At 33.0% G+C, this 19,113-nt stretch overlaps 2 protein-coding genes and 2 pseudogenes across 5 annotated transcripts; 2 read left to right on the top strand and 2 right to left on the bottom strand.

Annotated features, from left to right (window-relative positions):
* Positions 1-1,560: 1,560 nt before the first annotated feature.
* Positions 1,561-2,260, bottom strand: LOC131182969 (uncharacterized; annotated as a pseudogene).
* A 1,391-nt stretch (positions 2,261-3,651) lies between these two features.
* LOC110639751 (cytochrome P450 CYP749A22-like) lies at positions 3,652-6,127 on the top strand. Its single transcript, XM_021790825.2, has 5 exons — positions 3,652-4,336; positions 4,429-4,652; positions 4,742-4,974; positions 5,059-5,437; positions 5,536-6,127. The coding sequence occupies exons 1-5, from the start codon at positions 4,054-4,056 to the stop codon at positions 5,962-5,964; spliced, it is 1,548 nt and encodes a 515-aa protein (XP_021646517.2). The 5' UTR covers positions 3,652-4,053; the 3' UTR covers positions 5,965-6,127.
* On the bottom strand, positions 5,933-11,853 carry LOC110639750 (uncharacterized). Of its 4 annotated transcripts, none has more exons than XM_021790823.2 (6): positions 11,531-11,695; positions 8,769-10,371; positions 8,313-8,426; positions 8,057-8,206; positions 7,539-7,698; positions 5,933-6,073 (listed from the first exon to the last, which is right to left on the bottom strand). In XM_021790823.2, exons 2-5 carry the CDS (start codon positions 10,356-10,358, stop codon positions 7,552-7,554), a joined length of 2,001 nt encoding a protein of 666 aa, XP_021646515.2. In that variant the 5' UTR covers positions 10,359-10,371; positions 11,531-11,695; the 3' UTR covers positions 5,933-6,073; positions 7,539-7,551. The 4 variants fall into 4 exon arrangements, with proteins under 4 accessions (XP_021646515.2, XP_021646514.2, XP_058009937.1 ...); XM_021790822.2 differs by lacking the exon at positions 5,933-6,073 and adding an exon at positions 11,708-11,853 and having other exon boundaries at positions 7,308-7,698; positions 11,531-11,626; XM_058153954.1 differs by lacking the exon at positions 5,933-6,073 and having other exon boundaries at positions 7,308-7,698.
* Positions 11,854-17,389: 5,536 nt separating this feature from the next.
* LOC131183294 (pentatricopeptide repeat-containing protein At1g33350-like) lies at positions 17,390-19,113 on the top strand (annotated as a pseudogene).

Below are 19,113 nucleotides of genomic sequence, written 5' to 3'. Positions count from 1 at the left end.
AAGTTAGAAGAACTCCAGGGTTAAGCGTGCTCGCTTGAGAGAAATCCTAGAATGAGTGACCTCATGGGAAATTCTCCATTTCACCTATAGGACAAAACCGGGATAAATTTTGATAATTGTCCCTGAACTTATCTAGTTGTAACATTACAGTCCCTCAACTTAAAATGTAACATAAAACCCCATCAACTTTTAAATTTTACACAGTAAAATCCCTTTAACTTCCAATTACGAGTTTTTCAGTTAGACGCTGACCTAGACAGTTCCAGCATGGAGCTTAGTCAGTATTTATCTTTTCTCTCTCAAGTCATGTGTAAATTGAATCCTTTTTCTCTCTATAGACAAAATAATTTTTCATGTATAAAGAGAATAATTTTACACTTTGCATAAAAGATGAAAGAGAAATATTGACTAAGCGTCATGCGGAAGCTATACACATCAGTTTCTAACTGAAATATCAGTAATTGAAAGTCAGAGGGATTTTACTGTGCAAATTTTGAAAGTTTAAGGGGTTTTATGTTATATTTTAAAATTAAAGGACTATAGTGTTACAACTATATAAGTTCCAGGACAATTGGTAAAATTTATTCGACAAAACCATGAGGCTCAGGATGGGTGGGCCAAAGCAGACAATTCCTCTGGTGTTTGGAGTCAGGGTGTTACATATGGTATCAGAGCCGGACCCTACTAGTAGATGTGTGGTTCGAGGATGAACCAGGCAGAAGCTGGTGGGCCTGTAACAACCCACCTCTTCGGGATAGCAGTGGCCACGTAGAGAATGCTATGGTAAAAGGGTTGGGCATTGCATGAGGTCCAGGACAGAGGGCAGGAATGAATCGAATCATACATTGAAATGGGAAAAACTAATTACTAGAGGCACATTTTGGTGGAATGGCCTGAGAGTTGGAAGAACTCTGGGGTTAAGCGTGCTTGCTTGAGAGAAATCCTATGATGGGTGACCTCCTGAGAAGTTATGCATTCCACCTATAGGACAAAACCGTGAGGCTCAGGATGGGATGGGCCAAAGCAGACAATTCCTCAAGTGGTTGAAGTACGGGCGTTACATATTTAATGATTAATTAAAAAATAAAATGTGCCTTTAATTATTATTATTATTATAACATTATTGGTAAATTAATATTTTATTTAAATGCATATATTTAAATCATTTATATATTTAAAATAATAATAAAGGGTATTTTAGTAATTTTATAGTTATTTTACTATATCATATAATCAAATAAGAAAATGTTATTAAATCTTTGTTGATGCAATCCGACATTTGAAATTTTTTTATTATTTAAAAGGTAAAAGGTCCATTTTAACCCTCCAACTATAAGTGAAAAGTCAAAAAAGCCCCTAAACTTTTTTTTGATCCAACGAGACCCTTCAGCTATTTAAAATAATTATGAAACAAAAATGAACAAGATCAACTCATCGTCAACCGAAAGACTGACAAACATTTAACTCCAACTATTCACTGTCACCTCTTCAAATGAAAAGGGCTTACATAAAGAGTTATTAGGGTTCATTTATCTCCTTTCAGCAGCTTCATTTCTAAGCTCAATTGGAGGGTGTTTTGGGAGAAAAATGATTGATGAGCTTTGGAACATGGTTATAGGAGGAAAAAGTTTTCAAAGTGAAAGGATAGAAATTTGAAAAACAAACTCCCGAGAAGGATGTAAGCTATAGAATATGTCCAAAACCTATACCCCCACTTCTTACTAGTACCATGAGACAGGGCTATATATGATGCAAACCAATACAGGAGAGGACTAGCAGACAAGAAACGTGCAGTAACCTGCATATGCATGATGAGAAATGTAGTGTTTGCCATGAATCCCAAGTGCAAAGTGCATGGAATGATAAGGGCATGAAAGCATTCTGGTTTCTGGAATAAATCATGTTATATTTGGAGCATAGGATAATCATCCCCTTCAATCATTCGATTCCTTTGCCTTACATCATGATTTTCTTGCATTTTAGTAGAGAATTTCTCTTTTGAGGGACTAACGTTTTGTGCTGGAACTGTACCTAGAGAAGAAAATCAATATACAAACATCTTTTAGCCATTAGGAGATTGAAAACCCAAAGAGGAAAAAAAAATCTCAGGTTGTGACCTTACTCATTGGAGAATGGAGAAAATTGCCAAAGACAATATTGGGGATGCAAGCAAAAAAATTAGCAACTGTTTCAACTGAAAATATTTCAAGAAACCCACTTTCTAATAATGATTCTGAATATAATTGTATAGCACAAGCATTTTTTTTCAAGAATACATTTCTGATAAAGTTGATGCATTATTTGCACTAGATATTAAGTGGTACAACCCTCCAACTCTCAATAGAGAAAACAATTAGTTTTGGCAACTACAGTGAAACGGCATTTGATCTCTGTTGGTTTTGGTGTAGCATTTAACATTTTAAATAGTTGAAGGCCTTGTTTGGACAAAAAAAAAGTTTAGAAGCTTTTTTTGCTTTCCGTTAACAGTTAGGGGGCTAAATTTGGCCTTTTGTCTATTAAAAAAAATAAAATGGAAAAGGAAGACAGGAAGGTTAGAACCTATTCCTGCTGCTGAGCTGAACTACCAATTTCAGTATAATCTGAGGGTTTTTTACCCACGGGGTGGAATCTTAAAAAAAAAAAATTGTGGGTTTGAATTTAATTATCAGAATTATACTGAGATGAAAAATAAGATGGTGAAATGCTAATTATAATAACATTTTGAGGATCCAGACGCTATTATAAAAAAATTAAAAGAAAAGTTGAACGCTGAGTCTAGTTTTTATTTTAAATTTTTAATTATTTTATTTTATATTTTAAATAAAATATAAATATTATTTTAATAAATAATATTATAATAATTAATATTATATATTATAATATTTTTATTATAAAATTTATTTTTTAACTTAAAATTAAATTAAATAAAAATAAATAAAAATTAAAATATAAAAATTTATTAAAATAAAATAATTAAAAAATAGAAAAAAATTATACGCTACTTAGCAGCGTTTAGTTTTAGTTTTAATTTTTTAATTATTTTATTTTATATTTTAAATAAAATATAAATATTATTATAATAAATAATAGTATATATTATAATATTTTTTATAAGAAATTATTTTTTAATTTAAAATTTAATTAAATTTTAATTAAATAAAAAAATTAAAATATAAAATGAAAGTTACAAAATGTTATATTTAATTAAATTTTAAATTAAAAAATAATTTTTTATAATAAAAATATTATAATATATGATATTAATTATTATAATATTTTTATTAAAATAATATTTATATTTATTTAAAATATAAAATAAAATAATTAAAAAATTAAAACTAAATTGAATATTATTATAAGTAGTGTCCTGTTTTTATTTAATATTTTAATTTTTTATTTAATTTAATTTAATTTTAAATTAAAAATAATTTTTTATAATAAAAATATTATAATTTATAATATTAATTATTATAATATTTTTATTAAAATAATATTTATATTTTTTTAAAATATAAAATAAAATAATTAAAAATTAAAACTAAAAAGTAGCATCCAATTTTTTTTTATTTTTTAATTATTTTATTTTAATAAATTTTTATATTTTAATTTTTATTTATTTTGATTTTAAATTAAAACCAGTATTGCCTAGTGCCCATACACCGGCCATGTTTGTCTCCATGCCTAGCCCATCTGTACACCAGCCAAAATATCTGCAAATACAGCATGGTTCTCTGTGAATAGACAAGCTACGATATTAGGAATACAATGTTTAGCTAACAACAAGCAAATATGTAATAAAATGGTATCATAGCCCACCTACTTTTTCTTGGTCTTGGCTTATGTCAAGCCGGCTGGCTTCAACTTCTTGTCTGCTAGACATCCAAATGCCAGTGTTAAGCACCAACTCTAATGTCATCTTTCTTGCCTGGAGGTATCTAGAGCCAATTACTAAGGCATATACTAGACGCTGAAGATTCCTGAGCCCTTTAAATCACTTGGACTTCCTAGCTGGTCTATTTGTAAGCTTTCAGTGTCGGGAAACAATCTGTGGTTATGGTGATGGGAACACTGATAATGTATCTATCATGCTCTCTGTGCTTATTTCTTCTCTTAATTCTCAACAAGTTCATCACTAAAGTATGGTGGACTCCAATTCGCGTTCAATCTTTCATGAGTTCACAAGGAATTAGAGGCCCTTCTTACAGAATCCTCCATGGAAATACCAAAGAGATCATGAATATGAGAAATGAAGTCTTGAAAAGTTCTCCCATGGAACTGTCTCATCAATTGCTACCAAGAGTTCAACCTCACATTTATTCATGGATAAAGCTATATGGTAAGAGAATTCCAATTCATCAAAATTTCAGCTTTATCATAAGCTTCAAGGGGTAGACTCAACAGTTTTTTTTTCCCTACAAATTTGTTCAGGGAAGAACTTCCTTTGCTGGTATGGTCCTCAAGCTCAGTTGATGGTCACAGAACCTGAGCTGATTAAAGAAGTACTTAGCAATAAAGATGGAGACTACCCCAAAATACTATTTGATGCTTATATGAAAAAGCTCTTAGGGAATGGAACTGTGACTGCCCAAGGAGAAAATTGGGTTAATCTACGTAAATTATCCAATCACGCTTTCCATGCTGAGTGCTTGAAAGTAATTTCTTGCTTTTATAACATAGAAATTACATTGAATAGCTGCTCATAAAAACTTGAACTACACATGGATATGGTTTTCTTTCGCAGGGCATGATTCCTGCAATGATAACAAGTGTGGAAATGATGCTTGAAAGATGGAGACACCATGATGGGAAGGAAATTGAAGTATTCCAAGAATTCAAGGTCTTAGCCTCAGAAATAATTTCCAGGACAGCTTTTGGAAGCAGCTACTTGGAAGGGGAGCAGATAATTGATATGCTAACAAAAATTGCACACCTCATTTCCAAAAACCGTTACAAAATTAGAATTCCTGGAGTTGGGTAAGCTTTCATTAATCTACATTCTATTAATGGGAGAATAGAATAAATTTCTCATCCCAGCTATTATCATCTTCAATCTTGCAGAAAATTTGTGAAAACATGTGATGATGTTGAATCAGAAAAACTTGAACAAGGGATACGAAACTGCATCTTAAATATGATAAAGAAAAGAGAAGAATCTGTAATTACAGGCCGATTAGAAAACTATGGAAATGATTTTCTTGGATTACTTGTAAAGGCAAGTCATGATGCAGACAAAAGAATGAAATTATCAGTTGATGATGTAATTGATGAATGCAAGACTTTCTATGTGGGTGGGCATGAAACAACTACAAGCCTACTTGCCTGGACTGTTCTTCTTCTAGCAATTCACATAGATTGGCAGGACAAAGCAAGAAAAGAGGTAGTTGAATTATTTGGCAAACAAAATCCAACTCCAGATGGCATCTCAAGACTAAAGATTGTAAGTAAGCCTTAGCTTCTGATCAAATTTGTTAATCTATGCAGATAATACTCAATTCAGCTTTGCTAAGTGTACAATATCTCTTTCTTCAACGGCAGATGAGCATGATTGTGAATGAATCTCTAAGGCTATATCCTCCTGTTGTTAGTCTGGCAAGACAAATCCACGATAAAGTTGTGCTGGGGAATCTAATTCTTCCAGCAAAGGTTCAAGTCTCTATTCCTATTCTGGCAATTCATCATGACCCTCAGATATGGGGAGAAGACGTTGATCATTTCAAACCAGAAAGATTTGCACAAGGGGTGGCTAAAGCTACAAACAATAATATAGCTGCATTTTTGCCCTTTGGTCTGGGACCTCGAAACTGTGTGGGCTCAAATTTTGCAGTCACAGAAGCAAAAATTGCACTTTCAATGATTTTGCAGCACTACAGGTTTACTCTATCCCCCACTTATGTCCATTCTCCAGCTTATCTTCTCACAATGAACCCAAAAAATGGAATTCAAGTCAAACTCCAAGCACTGTAAGCCCGGATTCTAGAATCCGCAGAAGTGCCAGTCCTTCTGAAGTCACTCGTAGAAACTACAGTCCGCCTGCTATAATGGAAGCTACCTTGTATGTAGAATCCACAACTCTCTGTGGATAAAAACATTCTTACCATATCAATATTGGTATGCGTTTTGGTTTTAATTTTCATTGTTCAACAACTTATATAAATAAAAAATACTGTATTTCTACTCAACTGTTTTTCAAAAGATAACTTTTCAAAATTGATAATAAAAACCAAAAACAGTAAACAGAATTAGCATATCACTTACTTGACAAGCCCAAGTCAGAGTTAGTACCAAATAGCACCTATTTTTCTGGTATGCCCATAAGCATTTCTTGTTAGGAATTTGATGACACATGCACCCATCAGTCTATTTACCTAGTTTTGACGCTTCTAACTCATTCTTGTATTTATTATCTACGTTACATCCAGAAACATGTAGACACTGACAAGAATATTGCTATGCTTGCCCATTAGACCGATGGATTAATCCATTTGTTCATTGCAAGTCTGAAGTCGACAAATTTCTAACAATGAATTGGCTGCTGAATTAACTCCGAACGCAATTCTAATTGAAAAACATTTGCCTACTCCAAGAAGATTACACCAGACCAATAGATAATGCCAAATAATTCTGACGTTGAAAACCAAGAAATGGACAACTTAAATCTAGACTCTGCCAGAGTCCAGTTTCAAAACAGACCAGAATTAAACTAGTTAAATCTAGAATAAACGAAACTGAGCAATAACACATTGACCAAAACTAGTTAAATTTAACAAATCAAAACCGAATTGAGATGGGAACAGACCCAATGGCCACCCATACTTAAATCTGGTGGCATAGTCAGGATGGCACAACAAATTATTACAAGTCAACCTCTTCTCCGGCCACAACCCACAACCCCCCCCCCCCCCCCTCCTCTCTCTCTCTCTCTCTCTCTCTCTCTCTCTCTCTCCTTTCCTTTCCCTTCTCTTCCTTGTTGCTTAAACAATAAACCACTCAACAGAAAGCATGGCCACCATGTTTTCAAGACCAAGTTAATTCATAAGTCAATATTAGCAACTATTATCCCCAGCTCATACCTCAATTCTTTCAATAAAATAGCATATCTTACCAACCTGCAGAGAGCTTAGGCAATGACATATTTCCATATCAACAACTAACTTTAGGAGTGTATTGTAAATGATTCCATAATAAAAGGGGCTTCAATGAAGTTCCATCATTTGGACTGCGCAAATGGAATACCAACTACTTCCAGAAATCAGTCACCTGCCTCTACCTCATAAAAATGCATTTTAACCCAAATGATGGAATCCATAAATACTAAAATTGGAAACTAATCCACATAATCTCCATTAGAAGTGAAGAGTAAATTTTTAAGATCATGATTTCCTTCTCTAACAACAAAATATGATGACTGCTTTACAAATATGATCACTCTACCTGGGGCCAACAGCCTAAAAAATGCCAAAGTAACATGAATTGTTTCAAGTAGAAGCAGCAGATACAACAAATTTCAACCAATATAAATCAAAAAATGGTATATTAACCTTTTGTTAGTACTCAGAAACATGAAGTGGATAAAAATTTCTCCTTCATGCGAGAAATAAGCTTAAATTTTTCCTCAGCCTCAACCTGCTGACGTATGTCTGTTCTTGATGCTCGGTCAGGATGAAATTTCAACAAGGCCCGTTTATAAGCTGCATGTACCTAAAATGACCACCAACTATCATTAACAAGGAAAAGAAATGAAACTAAAAGAAATGAATTATCAATCAAATATTAGTTGCCTTCCTTTCCACTCCCCTCTAGCCTCCTGCCTTGAGGAATTAAACCCCCCATAATTCTTGTCTAGATAACTCATAAAAAAAAAATAGCACAGGATTATAAATTTATAAGCCACTTAGCGTGTCAGAGTTCAATGATAAGCTCACACAGAAATTTTTACCAATTTCTTTCAATAACTTAAAAAAAAATTAAAAAAAAATAGAAAAGAAATCACAAATTTCATTAGAAACAAATAGGATGACATGTTTCAGTCATTATACTACATAAGAATGTAACCCACCTCCTGCGACAAGGGATTGAATCCACCTCCCACATGGATACCCAAGCCACGAAGTAACGAAGCCATATCAATGCATGTATTTTCTAATTTGTAAAGCTCCTTCCTCACTTCAGCACGAAGATTCTCTTTCATGTTCAAATTTTCCTCATCCTAAATTTGGCATCATTTAACAGAAAAGAAGCATGATTAAGAACTGACCCTAAACCAGGAACAGTTTCAGTAATAAAAGAGTATACACTGTAATAATGAACCACACCTTCCTCTGCGTCTCTCTCACTTCTTCCACACGCTGCTTTTGCCTTTTCTCCATGTCTAAAATACGCAAAGTTTCAGCTTTTCTTCTCTTTCGCAATCTCATAGCTTCTTCGGCCTGAGAAAGAACCCAAAAAAAATTTAGCAACCAAGATGAAATATGCATTTAGTTAAAAATAAATTTATCAACAAACTATATAGACAATCAGCTATGACATAGTTTTGCAACAAAAACCGAGTGTGCATAAAGTATTTTTTTTTATTTGGAGATAAGTACATGAAATAGAAGTTGATTGACAGCAAAAATCAAGATAGCTGAAGTATTGCTCATGCACAAATGCACAAATTAAAAACATGTAATGATACAAAGGTGCACAAATTATTGTTTTTCATATTCATATCTTTGTTAACACAGAAAATTTAGTACTCATTAGTTAAAGAACTGTTAAATGCAACAAACCTGAATTTGCAGTTGTCGCTGCCTGGCTACCCATTCTTGTTCTTCTGCTCGCTTGTATTCATCAGTCTCCTTGAGCTTTTCTCTGTCGTTGATTATATCTCTTTGAACAGCAGGAATAACATCACGATTTAGAGCATATAAGGGATTCTTCCCATCAGAAATTAGAATATCAGAAGAGGAATTAGTAAATGGGTTATCTCCGTCTATAGAACTTAATGTCCCAGAAACTAGTTTATCTTTCTCCTTAGAACCAACACTATTGCATTGTGCAACAATTGGGCAAGTGTCAAAGCTAGGAGTTGCTGGTGTGAAGTTTCCACCTTTCTCCATGGAAAGGTCTTTCCTGTGATTAACACTGCACATTTCACCCAAACACTGACCCTTGCACAAAGAAGCATCTTCATCGTGAACACTAGCTCTCTCATAATCAGAGTTTAAGTTAAGCTTCTGTTGGAAACTTGGAAAAGAATGTTCTCCCTTTGTTCTTTGTTTGCCATGCTGAAAACAGTTTCTTGTATCATGACATTGTTCACATCCCCCTTTATGAATGGACCATGGAGGAGGCCCGAGAGGACCTTTTCTTTCATTCTGAAATCTACTGTCATATCCATTCATATTTTGACTCTCATCACGGAAAGAATTACAATCTTCCATGCATGTCTCTCTTAATGTAACATCATCCTTAATATGTGTATCCTTTCCTGATGCCGGTTTCCACTGCCATGAAAAACTTTCCTTGTCAACTTTCTGACCAGATCTTGCAAAAGGGCATCCCATCCAAGGATTGAAAGCACCGCCTACAAATCCATCTCCAGTAGCATTACAATTAGACAAATTTTCCTCTTGAAAGTTCACATTTTTTGAACTGAAACAAACAGGGTCTTCTAAATTTTGTTTAGTCCTGTTTTCAACTCTAACGTTTAAATGAATATCACTGTGGGAACTGCATGGACTGTCCTGACCCTCCAGCCCAGATTCACCCTTATGATAGATATGCGATTTCCTCTTTAGAGAAGCTTTTTCCCACTGTTCACGAAGGTCACTTGAAGAACCTTCCATAACTTCACAATCAGAAGAACTGCTTTCAGATGAATCACTTTCAGACTCGGAATTCAATCCATAACGATTTCTAGATGGAGATTTCTTAGTATAGGTTGTCTTGCATTTTGATAACTTGAATGCGGATCTTTTTTCCAGAACAACCCGGCAATCTTTGGCATCTGCATCTTCAGATTTCTTCATAGAATCAGAGGCAGGACTATTTTTGCTTGGAGATTCATCACCATTTAAGCCTCCTTCATTTTCCACATTAAATTCAGGATGGTCTACATAATCACTTTCATCATCATCAATGCTTATAATTCCCTGAATTGGAAATCTTTTGCCTTCTCTAAGTACAGTTGAACCTTTAAACTTCTGCTGCAAAGACTCAGGAACATCAATGATAATAACATTATCAAATCCATCACTGTCAACATCAATGATAACAACATTATCAAGATGCCTTCGCATTTTGCGACTTCTCATTGCTTTCTTCCCAGAACCAGTACTAGGCATCGAATAATTGCTTGATGCTTCCTCTCCTCTCATTTAGTTCTGTGCTCTGCAAACAAATTATTATATACATTAAATAAGTACTCTGCTATTCACAAGAGCAAAGCCAATTAACAATCCAAATCAACCACTGATGTTGAAACTCTGCCCAAATAAACCCCAAATGTTAAAAGAGAGATGACTTCCTAGCTATAAGAATAATATCAAAAAATTAAAATATAGATAGTGCAGAAGTGAACCCATTTCATGCTAAATTCCGCCATTGGTTATGATTATAATCAAAGTGGACAACTGAACACAACCTATCTAATTTTTTACTCTCAGCTTTGTAGTTACACCTTTCTCCCTGCCTTTACCTTATTTTTTAAAAATAAGGAGCACACAACCCCTATTTGGATCGAGTGCAGCGAAGTTTATTAATTTATCGTATCATATTTATTGTTAACATTTTTTGAAAAGATGTTATGGTACAGGATGGTTTCTTATTTGGTTAGATGCTATGGTACGGTATGGTCACTAAAATACCATTTATTACTGTTATAAATATATAATTATATAAATAGTTTAAAGATATTTATTTAAATAAAATATTAATTTATAAATAATGTTATCATGATAATAATTAAGGACACAATAACCATCCCAAACATCAATTTGGTGGTTTGAAGAGTTTTGATAAAATGATGGTTATTAACAAAATAACAACCCAAAACCATCAATTTTTAGTAGCAATCTTCCCAAACATGCAGAGTTACCATATCATTCAATATGAAACAATCACATAGCATGATCCAAACAAATTCATACCCCAAAAAAAAATCAATAACACACTTAAAATTTTGCTGTGAATCAAGCTTCTAGATTTAAAACCCTAAACACTAACAATTGAATTTTAAATCATCCACCACAATTCCCAAATCAAAATGCCTTAAAAATTCACTGAACAAATAGCGTTCAATTATAATCACTTGTTCTAATTACAACACCAAAAAGAATCCCCAGGAAGTGGAAACAACAAATTGAACTTAAATTGAATAAATAAAAAATAAAATTAACCCAAATCCAACTTAAACTCAGCCCTTCCACCAGAAAAAAAAAAGAGAGAGAGAGAGAGAAACGAAACTGAGAATTCAATCGAACCAATAACCTGAATATATTACTGAAAAATAAAAATTAAAAATAGCGTTGATGATAATCTATGAACTTACCTTTCACCAGCAAAACTTTCGCCCTTCCCAATCAAACAAAACCAAAAGTAGAAATAGAGAGAAGATGGAACTAACGTTTCTTTCTTTCTCTTCCTTCTGCACATTTAGGGTTTTGAAAATTGAAAACGAAGATTTTGGTACCAAAAAGCAAAACAAGTGGGACACGTAATCGCATACCTATGGTGTGCTTGTATTCACGATTTCGGAACCGTGCACGGTGGGGTGAGGAGGAAGAGAATGACAGACGTATGGAGATACAGTGGTGTTTAGTTTGATTGGCCAGTGACTGCTTTTCCGTGACGACCAAGTGAGCTTGTTGGTTAACGTAAGCGGTGCGACAGATAAAGCCAAAATACGCTTTGGTCGTTGATTTCAATTTTGCAGCTTCATCTGCTTTGCGCAATTCTTTCCCTTCTTTTTATTTTTTATTTTTTATTTTTTTTATTTAAATTAGGTAATTTCTGAGTGCTCGCTAGTGCACCGTTACTTTTATAATTTCTAAGAATGTGAATGAGTTGACCGACGCACCGCCTTAAATTGCCTGTAGCTAGGAGTTGGATCAGAACTAGATTAGGGTGTGATATTGTTAAATTTGATATTTATACAGTGTTCAGGCTCTTATACCGGTCTTAGACGATATGCATGTATAGTTTATATAAATTAGCATATCGATTTTATCAAGAGATGTATCATACTCTTAAATTACGTATGTGTCTACCTTTAAAAAAATAAAAACACTTAAAGTTAAAGAAATGTGAGCTGGTGCGTGGGAACGTGGTTTAACTCTCATAAGTCTCTTAGTGGAATTGAGCTTTCAGGCTATCACATCGATCGTAGATAATGCATGCTTGTGATTTATATAGATTAATATGTTTTAATAAAATTATCATGATTTTAGTAAAAAGTATATCCTCAACCACGTGTAAGTGTGTTTATCTTTGAAAAAAAAAAATACTTTCAAATCAATAGAAAATTAATCGTTTTATCTGTACATTTTGTAATTTTTTTACTTTAAAAATATAATTTAATATTTATTTTTTAAATATTTTATATTTCAAAATTATATTATAAAATTCTTTAATGATTAAACTTTTAATTATTTATGTTAAATATAATTTAAATTTGTATTAAAATTTTAAATAATTATATATTTATCAAAATTAAATTAAATTTTTGTTTTTAAATAATTATTGATTTTTTTCTTTAAATATTAATTCATTAGAATTTAATAGCATAATATTTTCATAATATAATTGCACTTAGAAAAACGATGTATTATTAGAAAGAATACAATAATAAGTATGCATAAGATAAAATCTTAAATATTTAAGCTAATAATAATTGAAAAAAATTAAATAGTTAAATTTTTTTATTAAAAATACAAATAATCGACTTTTAAAAATAAAATTATTTTTTTATTGATATGTACTTTTAAAAATAAATAGTTAAATGCACATTTTTTAATTTGTGGGTTAGATATATATTTTTAAAAAAAATAAAGATATACTCATTATTTAAAATTTTAAAAAAATTGATTAATAATTTTTTTAAATTATATGTCACATGATATTTTTTAAGCACTTATATTAGATTATGTGGCTACTATGGGGAAAGTCATTTCTAAAGTTTATGCCATATGACTTTTTATAAACACCATAACTAAGTTAGATGACTTAATTATATAAGTCATTCTTTTAGTCTTAGTTTTCATATGTGTATATAGATTTTTAGATTCAATACCTTAGAGGTGAAAGGTTTTCATTTTTTTTTTTTAACTTTGAACTCAATGAGATCAAAATTCACAATATGACCTTATAATCTAATTTCATTCGACTTGAAGGAATAAATAAATTTTAAAAAGTATTACATGTTTTAACTTAGTTGTGGCGCATGGATTGATAAAACTTGTGCAATATCATAGAGATACGTAAGGACTGACTCTTATAATAGCTCTTTCAAATTTAAGAACTCAACTAAAACCAGACTGTCACTTGTATCCACTAGCAAGGACTAGCGAGATAAATTCAAAGTTGCGTCTGTCTACCTTGCCAATTCAAATTCACAAGGACCAAATTTCAATGAGACCAATTCAAGTTGTGTCTATTCGTCTGATTCATATATATAATATATAAATATGTAAAAGAGCCGAATTATTCCTAAGATAGCCAAACACAAACATAAACATTTTAAGTTATGCAACAACTTAAATGCTCTTATAATAGGTAACTAGTTGTATGCATAATATGTGTATGCATGAGCATAACAATCATATACAATAATATTGAAACTATAAATATAATCAATATCAAACTCACAAACTTGATAACGCAACATGTTTTTTTTATTCGAATAGGAGGAAAAGGGTCTGCTCAGATCACAAAAACACATACATAAAAGAAATATCAAAAATTTGGTAGAGTTTTGCTTATACTTATGACATAACCTCCTATAAGAAAACACAATTTATGTTCAAGCAACTCATAAATGGCCTCAAGCCCATAACGTTCTTTACAATGCCTCTCCGAGGTCTATCAAAACAATCAAAATAATCCATATTTACAATTTTAGTGTCACGACTCGATTCCATTGGTATGACCGGTACTAGGACTTGGACAGGCATAAAGCCCCTGAGGCCCATAATAAGTTTTACTGTTCCCAAATCCATAACCAAGGCCAAAAAATTGAGACCCAACATGTAAATAAAATAAAAATAAAATATTTCATTTTAATTCAGGTCAACCCAACCTGATGATTATCAGCTGCTAAAGCGAGGGGAGCCCAGCTCAACCCTATTACCACCATTTACAAATTATTTATATATCATAAAAATTTTCATTCAATAAAAATTAATAACTCAATTTGACATTGTCTTTAACAAGATCCATAATACTGTTAACACATGCGAAGTTCTAGATTAAAAATTTAGAAAATAATATTACAAATAAATAACTGTTAATAAACCTGCGAGGAAGAGAGCAGGTTACTCTGAAAAAGAACTCCTTCTGTATCCTGGAAAAATAGGGTGAACAGGAGTGAGCGTTCGACTCATAGAGTAAGATATTGATTTTACATATAATTTCTATAACTATCTAATTCTAATGCATCATTAGAAATAAAATGCATCATATTCATACAAACCATACAGATCAAGTCAAATCACATCAAAGACAATCTGGAGCACTCACACACCTGTGTTAAATCTATACTCACACATACATATTTGGGGAGCTGATCTCCCTACACAGCTCTCTCAGTTCCAACCTCTGCCAGCGAGATCAACTCAAAGCTCTGCCTACCCCGACTTATCCATAATAAGGATCGGGTCCCAGTAAGTCAAGCTTCAGTCACGTCTACCCGTCATACCCATATCCATAAACACCACATACATACCAACTCACATACACAGCTCCAGATTATCATAACACAACAACCAAGGCAATATCATCAAATATAAATGCAAAACATAGCATGCATAATATTCCACTACATACATATATGTATAAGTGATACATGAGCATGCCTGAAATATATTAATATTGAAATTGTAAATAAGATCAATATCTGCTCACGAATTAATCGACTGGACTGCAGCTGATCCGATTGAAAGGAGAAGACGGCTGATACTGATCACCTAAACATATACACTGACTTTTATCAAAAAACTGAAAAAACAAAATAATTAATTTAAACCATGAAATTAAAATAGCTTCTAAGATCTTACCGAAATTTCGACAAAATTTTCCTTACACCTAGAACCTACCCAACTTGCAAAATGGTTCAAATAACACTTCTAGAATCACACATTTTAATTCATATCTCATCAACATCATATGGCCCCTCCTGGGCCGTCAAGCCAGTCAAAAATTATATAACTACACATAAAATAATTATTTAAAAATTCAGGGTATTACATTTAGCTCAGGTGCCTAAACTCTTATAATGTCCAAAAAAAATCCATTTAATTTAATTAAATCCAATTAATATTCCCTAAATTGTTATCTTAGTTTCACAAGTCATATTACTAAATTAGATTCGCCTGATAGCATAATATAAGCATAGTAAGAACCTAGCCTAATATGCCAAAATATAGACTAAGAGTGGTGGTTTACTTTTGCAAATTTTGCTACATGAAACGCATAAGAACCTAGGCTACTTGAAACGTGTTTGAAAGCGCCCAAAAACATATTATTGGATGTCTTTTGAAGTAGGTAATAAACCTGCACATCTAATGGAAATTGTAGTCCTAAGCATCGGTGGAATTTTTTCGATATAAAGGTCCTTACACGAAGCCCATAATGTCAATTAAGCATTTATTTTTATTTAAGTAAAAGGACAATTAGAAAGTCCCAAAACACTCACCATATATGTCATAGATCCCAGAGATTTTTTGGCAATAAAAATTGTCCCAAATGGTCTTTATTCAAAGCTCTTGACACATAGAGTTTGTTGATAGTCTCAGATTTCATATTTGCTTAGTTATTTGGAAGCAATTTCACTAACAAGCGGAGGCCTTAAACTTCTAGAGTAGGAATGGCAACAGGACGAATCGGGGGCAGAGATTGCTCTCCCCATCCTCAACCCATAGAGAATCGGCGTCAAGCCGGGAACTTTACCGTCAGGTAATGGGGCGTGATGGTTTCCTCGCAAGCATTTTCTTTTCTATACATGTTTTTTTTATTTCAATTTACCATTAAATAATATAATTTATTTATTTAAAAAATAAATTATAAGTTATAAATATAAATTTAAAACATAATGTTAATAATAAACAAATATTTTTTTGTTAAATTATAATATTTAAATACCTAAATACATTAAAATAAGTTAATTTCTAATAAAAATAATTACATATTATTGTGCAAGGTAGGTTTTAGGGATTCATTATAGGGAGAAGGGCCCTCACAATATCAGGGTCAGGAAAATTAGTCAGGTGCAAAGCGAGCTGAGGTGAGGTTAAGAATAATTGCCATTCCTCTTTTAAAGCTCAATTCATGCAAACAAAAAAATGATGACCCACGAAATTGGTCTTTAAACCTTTCTTGTGATGAAATGAATCTATAGACACCAAGAATGTTGGCTATGGTGGCCTAAGGAGGGATTTTTGGCCAAAAATTGAATCTACACCCCTTGTTGGATTTTGCATTTTATCGACCAAGGGAAGGTGGCTAGAGATGAAAGAGAAACTAGAGATGATGCTGAGGGGCTAGTCAACCAAGAAAATGGGGGGAAAGGATGAGAGAGAGAGAGAGGAGAAAACGAAGAAGAGAAAAGATAAAGATTGGTTGTAGGGGTGAGCATTCAGTTCAAACCGAACCGAACTAAATTAAATTATAAAAATCGAATTTTAAATTTTAGAAATCGAACCGAACCGAATCAAACTGAGTAAAAAATTGAATCGAACCAAATCGCTCTATTTTGATTCGGTTCGATTTACATGGATCAATTTTATTTTTAATTGATTTTTTAATTTAGATTTGATTTTCAAATTATTTGATTTAATTGAAAAATATTTCTTCCATTAAGGGTTTCTCTTTAAATCTTAAAAGTATTTTGAGCCACAAATATACTAGGATAATATAATAAATTATATGACCAAATAGTTTATAAGCATGTGGCTTATATGAACACTTAAAAAAGCGGGTCCCTTTCATATTTTTTTCTCCCCTCAATTTAGAAGCTCATGAATTGTTGTAAATAAATATGTAAATGTATTTTTACAGCTTAGTTTGTTAACCTTTGGCCTGCAGCAGGGTTGCAAAAAAGCTGGTTTTATAAAATAGGAGTTCAAATTCACATAATGAGATAGAGGAGGAGACGAAGGTTTCGCTTCCTGATGGCTGGTAATGATGAAGGAGGAGGAGGAGAGGAGCTTACCCTGTATCACCAAGGAATAGAAATAAGTATTATTAGCGAAATTGGAATTTGAATCTACACAGAAATACTGTACTAGCTGTAATGATTCGGATAAACAATCTTCAAAGTATTAGTTGCTGGAATCTCAAATGAAAAATTCAAGCATGTTTATGAACCATGCTAGTTCCTCTCTCACGATTCCTGAAACCCATAGTAACCCCAAGTTCCTGCTTCTTCAGCAAAAGCTTTAACTTATGGGCTTCAGCCATCAAGAATGCCTCCTTCCCGCACTAAGCTTTGTATCTCTGCTCTCAAATGCACCGTGCCTCCATCCCTTTCGATAGCTTCTCTATTCTCTTCACCCTCAAATCTTGTACCCGTTTGCAGAACTTCACCATCATTTGCCATCTGCATTCTCATATAATCAAACTGGGATTCATCACTCACGTCTGTGTTGCCACTTCTCTGCTCCATGTTTATGTCGTCACATCTTTTGGTAATGTGTGTCTCTTGTTCGATGAAATGCCTGAAAGAAACACTATTACATGGAATACAATGATTACAGGGTATTCAAGGTCAGGGAATATCAACAATGTACTCGCCCTTTTTGAGGAAATGCCATTGAGGGATGTGGCTTCTTTGTCTGCCATGAACTTAGCCTACTTTTACCATGGGTATTGGGATAAAGGGTTATCGTTATTTCAAGAAATGATGTCAAGTGGGGAACCAAAACCGGACCAAGTGACCGTGGGAACTGTTTTATCAAGTTGGGCACATTTGGGTTCTCTTGCATTGCTGGTTGGGAAATCGGTTCGTGGCTTTTGTTAAGAATGGGTGGGAACTGAATGTTGAAATTGGCACAATTCTGGTTGACATGTATGCTTAGTGTGGACACATGAAGAATGCTTGCCTGGTTTTTGATTTGATGCGCATATATATATATATATATATATATATATATATATATATATATATATATATATATATATATACAGCACAACATGGCTTTAGTCAAGAAACGTTGATGTTGTTTAAGACGATGCAACAGGCAGATATTAGACCTAATGAGCTGACTATCACGGGTATTCTCAATGCCTGTGCTCATTCAGGACTGGTTGAAGAGGGAAGAAAGTATTTCAGGATGATTGAAGAGTATGGTTTGGAGCACAGAATTCAGCATTATGGATGCATGGTTGATCTGTTTGGTAAGGCAGGGTTGTTAGAAGAAGCTTATGAGGTTATTAAGATGATGAAGTTCGAGACTAATATTGTTATCTGGGGTTCCTTCTTGTCAGCCTCCAAGGAGCATAAACAGTTTGACATGGCTGAAAGAGTGATTGAACAGATCTTGAGTGTAATAAAGCCAGAGAATGATGGAGGTATTTACACTCTTATCTGTGATTTGTATGCTTTAAATGAGAAATGGGATGATGCAGAGAGGGTGAGGAAATTAATGCTTAACCAAAATGTGAGAAAAGCCAGAGGCTCTAGTTTTGTCAGAAGTTGATTATAGGGCGCCCATTCATCGGTCATCTGCAACTTTTGATTCTTTAGCTTCTATAGTTTTGAACGTTGATTTTTCTGTAGGTAATAATGGCATATTTATCTGTTTTGATAGCTTTAGTTTTGTTAAATTCTTATGATTCTTTGTTTAAGAAAAAGTAATGAGATAAAGAGCCAGAAGAGCAAGAACAATGAATGCAAGAGGAAATTTAGCTGCTGCTACCCTG

Source organism: Hevea brasiliensis, chromosome 9, assembly GCF_030052815.1.
Source record: "Hevea brasiliensis isolate MT/VB/25A 57/8 chromosome 9, ASM3005281v1, whole genome shotgun sequence".
Classification (NCBI taxonomy): domain Eukaryota; kingdom Viridiplantae; phylum Streptophyta; class Magnoliopsida; order Malpighiales; family Euphorbiaceae; genus Hevea; species Hevea brasiliensis.
This window is presented reverse-complemented; position numbering and strand designations above follow the sequence as displayed.

Bases quoted from the DNA above. Each gene is read 5' to 3' on its own strand.
- LOC110639751 (XM_021790825.2), top strand. From the start codon at position 4,054: ATGGTGATGGGAACACTGATAATGTATCTATCATGCTCTCTGTGCTTA. The intron at 4,337-4,428 runs GTAAGAGAATTC...AAATTTGTTCAG, and splicing joins TTCATGGATAAAGCTATATG to GGAAGAACTTCCTTTGCTGG. The intron at 4,653-4,741 runs GTAATTTCTTGC...TTTCTTTCGCAG, and splicing joins TCCATGCTGAGTGCTTGAAA to GGCATGATTCCTGCAATGAT.
- LOC110639750 (XM_021790822.2), bottom strand. From the start codon at position 10,358: ATGAGAGGAGAGGAAGCATCAAGCAATTATTCGATGCCTAGTACTGGT. The intron at 8,427-8,768 runs GTTTGTTGCATT...GTTCTTTCTCAG, and splicing joins AGCGACAACTGCAAATTCAG to GCCGAAGAAGCTATGAGATT. The intron at 8,207-8,312 runs GTGTGGTTCATT...TGCCAAATTTAG, and splicing joins TGAGAGAGACGCAGAGGAAG to GATGAGGAAAATTTGAACAT.